This window comes from Pinus tabuliformis, chromosome 3_2, assembly GCF_031772625.1.
Source record: "Pinus tabuliformis cultivar Carrire ecotype Pingquan chromosome 3_2, CPIR1, whole genome shotgun sequence".
Lineage (NCBI taxonomy): Eukaryota > Viridiplantae > Streptophyta > Pinopsida > Pinales > Pinaceae > Pinus > Pinus tabuliformis.
In genome coordinates this window covers 685,304,557-685,316,137 of record NC_142302.1, presented here as the reverse complement: position 1 = coordinate 685,316,137, position 11,581 = coordinate 685,304,557, and the positions used below count along the sequence as shown (strand labels likewise).

Genomic DNA, 11,581 nt, shown 5'->3' with positions numbered 1-11,581 from the left:
CCTCATATGTAGGTAATGGCTACCTAAAAAGCAAGGATGTTAAGGTCTCTCTTGGTAATTCATTCAAAGTTTTATGCTCGACTATCTCATCCAAGTTCTTATTTATTGTTTTCTTTTGTTTCTAGGTTCATGATCATGAGGCTGAAGCCTCTTAAGTTGTTTGTAGTTCACTATTGCTTCAAAGATACAAATAGTAAGAAGCAATACCATTTTATTTTTGAACCCTTCTAGGGTTCTTTCATTTGTAATTTGTATATATTTATATATGTGTAGAACTTAATTCTTACACCAACATAGGTACCAATTGTTACTACCTTGAAGTTCATATCACCATAAGAACTATAGATGCATATATTTGCTCCCCTTTTTCTTCTATACTATTTATCTTATTGTAGACTCCACTATCACTTAGATTATATATATACATGAAAATATTTTTCACTTAAATTAGTAATAGTATTTTATATATATATATATATATATATATATATATATATAGATATATATAGATATAGATATAGATATATATTGGTATCAATTCTTTAGTAGATTGCATAGTGTGGGATGATTCTAGTCGTACCAATTCATCTTTCTTGCCTTATGATTAATAATAGAAGCAATAATAGTAGCCCAATACCTTAGCTGTAAAAATTCATGGTAACTTATATAAAGAGTTTATAGTAGATTTCTAAAGGTTCTTTACATTTTTATTTTAAATTATTTATGATATGGTAGTTTCTAAATACACATGTGAAAGAAAAAGAATAGTTTAAAGTATTTTCAGCAAGTCTTAAATTCTATCTCTCTCTCTTTTCTTCAGTGCCCATTACACATTCTAGTAACTTACAGTACTTATCTATGCTTTTGTACATTTCTCTTTGTTCAATATTATTAGTGTAACCTATCATGATACCTATTAAGTTTTTTATGAAACCTATCCCATATAGAGTCTAGGACTATTTCTAGAGGGAAAGATAAACATTTCTCTTATCTGTTGACTCCCTCACTAACTAACCCAGACTCAAGCTCTATATGTCACTTACAAATAGTTTCTTCTTTTTAGGGAAATTATTATCTATAACAACACTTAATTGTTTCATATAGAAGTCAAAGACCCTTGCCTACCTTTACCTCATCCATCATTAATATATATAACAAGGGTTTTAGTCTTCAATGAGAAGCTACCTTCATACCTGTTCAAGTTACAGCATACATGTATAATCTACAATAGTTCTATGACCAAATTATACTCTTTTTTCATCAAACAATGATACACATCAAATGAATACCAAAATTGTTTTCACTCATAATAGGATCTACCTACAAAAATTACTTATCTGATTATTTTGGAAAATGTATCAAGGCTTCTGACAATCCTCTCAACAGTAAGCTAGTGCTTTACATGGCTACCCCAAGCCACTCCTATCTTTAAATGGAACAGTTCCACGAATATTTAGAGAATTTTTTTTGTTTGTTTGAACCCTCAAGCAACATCCCACTTGTCAATTTAGGTTCTAACAATTCTTTCTCTTCGATTGGTTATAACTAGGAATTATTATCTTTCTCTCCCATAACATTTTCCCACACAAAACTAGTCACATGGCATCTATCTCCAACCATCTTCTTTTTGATATATATCAATCCTTTTCATTCTTCATTTTCTTCACTTTTCTTGGGAAGAGGTAGGAAGAAAAGGAATCCTTTTTTTTTTGTCTCTGCCCTCATATGGACATAACCAATTTCCAATTGTGTCCACTTGACAATCCTTAACACATTTTCAATAACATTTGTTAAAAATAAAAAATAAAAAATAAAATAACATCTTTAATCTCTCTTTTTCTTCCAAAAAATCAAAAGATGATATTCACATTGACCAATCTTTTAGTACATAAACTTTCGAGTTCAAGTTTAAACAATAAAAGTCGCGAGTAATTAACTCAAGATGTTACACAACAAGCTTTTACTTGAGTCATCAATGTCTTGAATCTAGTGTAGTAGTCTTGTAGGTTGTCAAATTGGATGTATCCATTTTGATGATCTCATTCTCAGAATTATGTCCCCTCAATCCATCAATTTTGTCAATCAATTCCTCCAATTCCATTTGAAATTCATTAGGAGCTTTATAGTCACATATATGAAATCCAAAATTAATGGAAATTGACAAGTAGAGAATATCATAAGATTCCTCCATTCTATTAATGTATTTAGATTTCACAATGACTGAGGTAGGGTTAGTTAGGGTTAATTTCAATCTGAATTAATTGTCATTCAGAGACCCTTCATGTTCAAGAACATCAAAATCTTAGGCTTCTAGTCAAAGTAGTTGAAAGGAGTGAGGACTAATTGGGTCCATCCTCCCTTAATGTTCTAACTTTTCAAATCTACAATAAAAATCAGTTATATTCCTAAAACACTTTATATTTGATACCATTTAGAATTTTAAGCACTAGTTCAAGATGTGTGTGAAAAAAAATACTAAATTAATTATTACAAAACAAAAGAGGAGCAAAAAAATACGTAGAAATTTAAGTGGCAAAAGAGATAATTTGAATGGCATAAGACAAGTAATATGAAAATTTGATATATTATTATTGTTGAGCATGAATAAAATATATACACTCTCAAGAGGAAGAACCAATTTAAATTACTTTGAGGTTCAGATTGTATGCACTCAATTAAGTAGAAAAAAAATTTGGACAAAAATAAATTAAGTCTTTAAATCAACAAAATATTTAATAAAATAACAAATGAGATGATCTCAAATAGTAAAAAATATCGGGAAGTGAGACCAAAAAAATTATGTTTATATGTATCCCTAAGAAGATACAAAATAGAGTCAAAATCATAACGAAAATATAAATGTAATTAACTAGTGAGTGCAACATACCACGAGTACTTCACTACAATCCCTATTTCAATCTTTTAACATCAATCAAACTCCAAATCAATGCTAGTCCTTTGCCATTGCTGTATATTTACAGACACAATGAAGGTCTATTCCTTGATTTGATTGTTGGTCGTAAGTCGACTTCTCGACATAGGATTCGTGATTATTACAATTAAAATAAGTGCTTTAGGTTTGGTGTCATGTGTATTCCTTATACGTCGACTTGTGTTTTAGACTAAAATTATCACATATTATAAAGTAAATTATTAATTTAAAACAACAATTTTACCAGTAAAATAATTGAAAGAAAATTGTACATACCTTTTGTGCTAATGACTTGGCATTTTGTGCAAATATTTTCATCTAAAAAATAAAAATTATAAGACAAAACATAAGTTATGCTCATAATTCTATAAATATAATGAGAAAATGATGTGTACTGAAAACACATCTAGATTCATTTACCTTTTTATCAGAAATTCTTTTAATCGCAATTCGCAAATGTTTTTCAAGTCGATGCAATTCCTTTACTGTTAACGACTGCAAGTCTTCACCAACCATGTTCTGAGGATTAAAAGGACAAAAAATAATAATAATCAACATAATTTGAAAGGTAATTTTATAAAGAAGCTAAGATACCGGATGTTAATAAACTGATAGGCAATCTTACTCGTTCCTTTTTTTTCAAACTGTCCATCCTCTCCTGCAACGCTTTCAGTTGTGATTCACCAACCTGACAATTGATTTATTCACTACGTTTACCATAAATGAATAATGGGAATCAAATGACAAGTTTATAGGATCTAGCCAACATGTTTTAAACTAACAAGTGTGGTTCATCATTATGATCAGACCAAATGAAGAGTCAGGCCTTGAAAAAGCTTAAATACAGAACAAAGCCTTGGCCTAAAATTCTCCCACCAAAAAACATTAAAATAATAATAATAATTACATATTAAATCTACCTAAATAAATATATTTCAAAACATTGAAATAATAATAAATAATTACATATTACAACTACGTAAAGAAGTATCTTTACAAAATTGTTTCAAGATTTCCTTTTAACGTAGAAGATTATTTTTCTTATGCTTTGATTTTAAATTTAGCTAAAATATCCACATGGGATTCACATACTAACAATGTGAGATTTATTTAATTTAGTTTCAGGAAAAGTGCAGATCACATAAATGTGAGAAGACGTTGGCGAGAATTTTCCCTAATACTAAATGCCATATTTCACATTTTACATTTATCTTTTTGATATTGCAATAATTTATGTTAAATTTAGTTCCAAAATATATAAAATTATTATTTTTAGTTTATTTTTTTTATTTAATTTTTATATTTCATGATAGGAATATATATATTTGTCAGAATAATTTTGGGCAGAGCGGATAGAAAACATTTTTAGTGACCACCCAAAATAGATCTGGTTAACATAGTCCTAAAATAAATCATTCCAAAAATAGTATAATTAGAAAGAACATGGAAGCATGAAAATGGATAATACTTTTACTTTCTTTTTCACATTGAAAATTGTCATCTTCTCTTTTTTCAACTTCAACTTCAAGTGCTGAGGGATAATATTGCTTTGTGAATTTTATGTTAAAGTAAAAACAAGATTAGTAGAGAATTCGAGTGCCTTCCTTGGTCATGTTTTAAAATATGTGTGTGGGCGCTTCTTAGAGGGAGAGAGAGGAAACATATTGGAATATATCTTAAATTTATTAACTTCATATATCTGAAAATTCTAGCGTTCAACGTTTATTAACTTCATATATCTTAAAATTTTAGGAAGACAATAAGTAACGTTTAACGTTTATGAGATTCTAGTTTCATAACGATAGATATTCATTAAAGGAAAAATATACTTTTTACTAATTTACATAGATTGTACTAGCGTATCACTTATATTATGTGATTTATTAATTATTTAATAAAATGGATAAAACAAAAGAATATGTTTGAATCGATACATGGGTCTAAAGTATGTTCTAAAACCGTTTTTTCTTGGTTAAGAGCTGATTTTTGTAGGACATAAAGAAATATGTTAATGACCCAAGACAAAAAGGTATATGGAAGTAGTGAAAGTATGCCCCCTTATAGATCACTGGGAGGTAATTCTAGGTGGCATGGTTTTCTTTCAATAATAGTAATGAGTGAGCTTGCGTTTGGGGATAGCAACCAATAATTGTTGTCCCACTATTGGTTTGACATATGAATCATGATAGGTTTTCCAACTTGCATAAAAAAAAGGTTTGAATCAAAACATTTATATGGGAACAAATTTTTTGTTACATGTGATCATTTAAAAAATAAAACTATCACTTTGAAGAGGAAAATGTGAGAAATTGAACTATGATTTCTATTTTTTTGGCATTGTAATTTTTATGATACTAAATTTTCATTACAAGAAATTTTAGGAACAATACAATCCTTAAGCCATAATTATAGAACAAAAATTAATGATGAACAACCATTATCAATGGAAATTGATAATTGTTATAATGTTACAAACTAGATTAGAAGATGAATGTAGCCATAAGTTTAACGATGGTTGTTCAATAATTGTGAGATTCACTATTATTGAAGTTGTAGTTTCACTATATATATCCTTCCAATCCTTTCCCTTTTCCACACCAATCTTCTCAAGAATCTGGGCGTCCCCCTGAAGATGGAATCACATAGAAGTCGAAAACTTTGGGTTTAAGCAAAAAAACTAGGAACAGGTTATTCTAGAAATAGTTTTTAAATTTAACTCATGTGTATGGATTCTCCCTTCAAAACTCTTGAAGAGTTTGTACCCAAATTTCCCACCAAGATATGGCTAAAGTAACATCCAAAAGAATCTAATATTGACCCAAAAATTTGAATAGGCGAAATAACAGTCCAAAAGATTTTAATTTTGACCCAAGAATTAAAACAAATAATATGTTTTAAGTCTCACATGAGAGAAAAGAGTTAAGAGATTGTAAGATGCATGCAAATGCCTCTTGGGACCAACTCTAGATGAAAGTGAGTTCTATAAATGTTTCTAGTTTATGGTAGCATAAAGAGGGATCACTAGATTCATTTATGCACTAGAAAAATAAAGAGAAAGTACCCCAAACCTTAATTTCAATATAGAACTATGCTTTTAGCATGCTTTCTAGGAAAGACATTGAAGAACTTAGGTGAAGCAATTTTTGCTTTGAACAAGCTCTTGGATCAAAGGAGTAAGTGGAAAACTTATTATTTTTTCTGTTAATGAAGGATAGTGGCCTTCATAAATCCAACTTCTATTAACTAAGAAAGATAATTCTACTCATAGATTCATGTTAATAAATGATAGTGGCCTTAATAACTCCATCTTCTATAAACTAAGGAAGATAATTCCCGTCATGGATTCATGGTCTAGGTAGGTCATAAGCAGCCATCAAGGAATGGAATAGAAAGTTGATCATATGTTTTCATGAAGAATAGCTCAACCTTCATCAATTACAAGTAATTGATTTGTTTCAAATGAAAAGTGTTATTTATGATTTGTAATTTGTAATGTAAGTTTTATTAAATGAAATGGAAACAGTATTTATGGGCAAGTAATTTGAAATACTTCCTAGTAAAATTATAATTTCACTTACATGCAATGTCACATGGTTTGGGTTCAAGTTTGAGTTCGACAATGATTAGGTTTGATTTGAGTTCAAATATTTTGATGATGTTCGGATGATGTTGACCATTAGGTATATATATATATATATATATATATATATATATATATATATATATATATGATAAAATAGAAAGACATTAGAGGAAATTTCATCCTAAAAGTCAGCTTCTAAGGAAAAAGAATAAAATAAGGGAAAATAAGAAAACTATTTTTCTTTAATTGTAGTTTTGGATTATCTCCTTATATGTTTACTCAAATTTCATGTGGGGAAACTCATTGGATGCAGAATTAAATTCAACATCCAATGAGTACCCATTATACATACTTTTGAGAAGACCCACATTGATAAAAATTGAATATGCATTAATAAGAAGTGTTCAATGCATTTTTTTAATGCATCTTCAATTTTTATCAATGTGGGTCTTCTCAAAATTATGCATAATGGGTGTTCGGTGGATGTGGATTTTAATTCCACATTTGACGAATGTCTCGACTTGAAATTTCAGTAAACACATAAGGAGATAAGCAACAAATACAGTAAAAAAAAAGTAGTTTTTACTCTATTCTCTCCAAAATATATACATATACCTTTTTTAAAATTTAAAGGATTTTGATTGGTTTACATATTATGACATGGAAATTACATGAAAATTTCATGGGCACTTTTAGGCTCAAATTTCCTCTAATGAATCAACACTAGCAAACATCAAAACTTTCATCACAGACATGGAAATTGCAAGTATAAATTAAGAGCTTGAGTTTTAATATGAGGTTATGAGTTTTGATCTGTAGAATTGGTCAATGGATATGACGTTCATCGAACCTAAGTTTTTTTTAAGGTTCGCCAAAATTCGAACCTCAAGGTTATAATTTGACAAACCTTCTCACATAGCTTACATGATGTATGCTGATAGTTATTTTCATAATATAATCAATTTATTGAGCATAGGACTCAGTAAATCTCCAATTCTTAATTTTTTGTGACATTATGGTAATAGTAGGAATTTTAACACGACACTTTATGGCTACAAGGTAAGCAAATTGTATCCCTCAACCTGTTGGATTGTTAGCGTGTGAAAAAAAATTTAATGGGCTATCAAACAAAAAGGTTTTGTATGTAACCACCATGTAAAATATGTCTTGGCTATATCACATAAGTATGGAAAACCAATATATATAAATATATTCCTAGAATAAAAACCATTGTTTTATAGTGAAGATTTAATGACAAGAGTTTAAAAACAAAATTGAAATAATTTATTAAAATATTCACTATTGAACCCATGAATTAGTTAAATCCATTATAGAGATATGAATTGGGTCTATCTAATCCCTTAAAAATAATATTTATTATTCAAAATCATACTTGGAAATTATGTTGCTTGAGCACCTAAACTTTAACACTAATTGGGATTAAGAAGATTTGGAGGTAGTATTGTGTCTGGACCTCAAACTAAGCATGGAAGTTGTCCCATTCTTTGGGTGGATATGATGCATACTCTCATATCAATTTTGAAAGCTTAAGCGTTTTTCCAGTCCTCATAAAATCTAGAAATATCTATGTGGTAATTTATTTCATCTAATAAGAAATTAACTCATGTGTCCCTTGATATATATGACTTAAATATTAGCTCTTTAGTTGATTTCCGATGGGCCTAAATCTATAAATTTTTCATAATTTTAGATGAGTGATGAGTCTCACATAGGTCTTTCCAATTATGGAGCAACTAAGTTTATTGTCTCACCTTAAATAACTTGACAGAGGCCAATAGATACATAAATTTTTCAAACAAGAAATTATGAAAATGGCACACTAATTGGGATTAAGAAGATTTGGAGGTAGTATTGTGTCTGGACCTCAAACTAAGCATGGAAGTTGTCCCATTCTTTGGGTGGATATGATGCATACTCTCATATCAATTTTGAAAGCTTAAGCGTTTTTCCAGTCCTCATAAAATCTAGAAATATCTATGTGGTAATTTATTTCATCTAATAAGAAATTAACTCATGTGTCCCTTGATATATATGACTTAAATATTAGCTCTTTAGTTGATTTCCGATGGGCCTAAATCTATAAATTTTTCATAATTTTAGATGAGTGATGAGTCTCACATAGGTCTTTCCAATTATGGAGCAACTAAGTTTATTGTCTCACCTTAAATAACTTGACAGAGGCCAATAGATACATAAATTTTTCAAACAAGAAATTATGAAAATGGCATGTCTTGAATTGCCAAATTAATTTGATTCGAAATCAACTTTATATGTTAAGAGGATAATAACAAGGAAAAGTGAATGTGGTGCAATTATTTTTGAAACTACCATTAGGCTTATCAATGAAATGGGCACATGAATCTTCCTTTAAGCAGCCTTCATTAAATGATTCAAGAAGATAATCAGATTTGTTAAAGCTAGTATTTTAATCATTTTTTCCGTGAAAATGTGGTATAATGATGACCATGTTAGGAATCATATAAAAGAAATGTATTACTTTATTTCTACACTAGAATCTTTCATAATGTAACTTCCTTCATCAACATTAAGTGGTGAGACTTGATTACATGTTACTAAACTTCTATGAAAGGCCTCTATAGAACAAATCCATACATCCATGGGAATACTCTACAAAAACGTATTTTCACACATGATAAATAATGTGAACATGATATAATCTTTTTTTTATATAACATGCATACATGTATGTATGTATGTATGTATGTATAAAATACCTACACATTAAACTTAAACCTCAAATGGATAACTTGAACTAGTTTGTATGGTGGTTAATAATCCTTATACATTTTCACGAATGTCATTATCCATTGGGAGCGAGGCTTCAAAGTGGCATTGTAGTGCATATGTGGTTTCCATGAGAGTCGAGTGGCAATGAAATTGTGAACGTAAGAGATTGGTCTAGATTAGCATTGGTTGTCGGTGGCGATGATGTTAAATAAGTCCATGACAACCACTATATATTAGTAATACAAATGCCACTTCCATTGTAACCTTACAAACTACACTAGGTATATAAATACATATGTTCTATACAATAAAAAAAAATGCACCCATATGTAAAGGCTTGGGAATGTGACCACTTCTAGTGGTGAATGAGTACCTTTGTTTAACCATCCAATCAAAAACCTAGGTTGTAACCCTGTTTTTATAGAAATTCAAAGGTAATTTGAGTTGGACTACATTATATTTCATGGGTAATTATTCTATTTCCAAGCTAGAGTTAGTGAATGGATGTATCAACGTTGAACATTGGAGAAAGCAAGGAAGCATTACGTAGTGATATCGATTCATGAAAAGAGTGATTTTGGAAATCACCCAAAAACACCTAAGAGAATCATGGAGCCACCATATGCACCCAAGATGATATGGGGCTTTTGGAAAGATGGGAGAATTTATCTCTCACCCACTCTAAATTCCCAAAAATTGTTCAATCAAATTCAATGTAGTCATTACCATTGGATCTAATGAAACATACGAGGAGCATCTACATGGCTTTCAATGGATATGGAGTGTAATTAATCCATAAAATAACATGTATATTGTACTAAAAAATTCATCACAACAAATTTCATAAGAATAGACTCAAATTTATAAAATGATGGTTAATTTCCTTAGATTCCATACTTATTAATTACTATTTTTTCTGCTTATCCATGTACTAGATAAAATGTAGAAAATATAAAATGGTAAAATAGAATCACACACAAATGACCTACCTAGAAAGTGTGGTTGATATTCTCTATCTTTATTTTATGCTGCCTCACTCCAACTCTCTATTTATATGTTGTATTGTGGAATAAGATACAACAAAAATTCATTGGAATCCATTTTTCCTCCTGCTGGATTGATTATAGCATAGCCCAAAAGCCAATTAGGAGCTAAGTTTGATTGCTTGAACTCCCAACTAGAGTTGCAACATTTCCCTTTCTATATTCTTCTTCATGTTATTCACATGACTATACCATTCTCATGTGTAACGAGGGACAATATGGAATGTTCTCGGATTATGGTGGTTAATCACAGTAGGTCAACTTCTACAATGTGTAATTTTTGTATACAGACTTTAATTAACGTCTATTTTTTACCATTCAAAAGGTATCTAAGTGTAGAATAGCATCACATGATATGGAAAATTAGATGTAAATTTTACCCCTAAAATATGTCATCTAAGGCCTCAAAATTATGGCCCTGAAATGTCTAGATATCAATTCTTGAAATGAGGTCCCACCGATTAAAATAATATTGTAAGTTCATTCCTCCAATATTTCCACCCTTCAAGCATCAAGATGGATGACAAAGTCTATGGTGATATAATTTAGATCACACCTAACCATCTTTAGATTCTTTTGGTCCCAAAAAGATTTACTAATTGAGGTGAGGAAATTTTTCTTCTACCTTATCCCTGGAGGACCTTTCTGCTTTACCTCAAAGTTTCACATTCAACCCAATATGAAAAATTCCATCCCACAGATGACTTACACTTATGGACCACCTCAGTAAAATTGTATCCTTTGTTAACTCTACTCAAGCATATGAAACTAAGTACTTTATATAAGGTGGGATTTGATCCTCTTCCTAATTCAACATGTAAGGCTCATAGATTTCCATATTTTCCACATTCACAATTAATTAAATGCACACATGTGCAGATATATTTTATTTTTAGATATTATCTCCCATGTTTTATATTATCTTGAATGAACCATATCATAAATCCTTGATTATCTTACCAACAGCTTATAGTGTCTCCTTGTTCAATTGTAACTATAGTGTATCCTTGTTCAAATTTAATCATACTCTACTCCCATTATGAACGACTCCTATGTTATGATTTGACGATGCCTATCCTTGTACTTTTCTTATGAATTTTTTAGATCTACTTAACTATATCAACAAATTTTTATGCCCTTAAATAATTCCCTATGAGATCCTCCATTTCTACTCCTTGTTTCCCATATCTAATATCCAAAGGTAAAGGTGGAAAATATTAAAAACAAGTTTCAAATAATGACTTAGCAGTACAA

The 11,581-nt window shown here is 29.9% G+C and overlaps 1 protein-coding gene across 1 annotated transcript in view; it reads right to left on the bottom strand.

Moving 5' to 3' along the window:
• Positions 1-3,172: 3,172 nt before the first annotated feature.
• LOC149182498 (truncated transcription factor CAULIFLOWER D-like) overlaps positions 3,173-11,581 on the bottom strand; it is a 238,842-nt gene continuing 230,433 nt past the window's right edge. Inside the window, exons 3-5 of the mRNA XM_089414578.1 lie at positions 3,558-3,620; positions 3,353-3,451; positions 3,173-3,250 (exon numbers count right to left, since the gene is read on the bottom strand). Coding sequence (XP_089270704.1) covers positions 3,173-3,250; positions 3,353-3,451; positions 3,558-3,620 — 240 coding nt within the window. The remainder of the gene's footprint in view (positions 3,251-3,352; positions 3,452-3,557; positions 3,621-11,581) is intronic.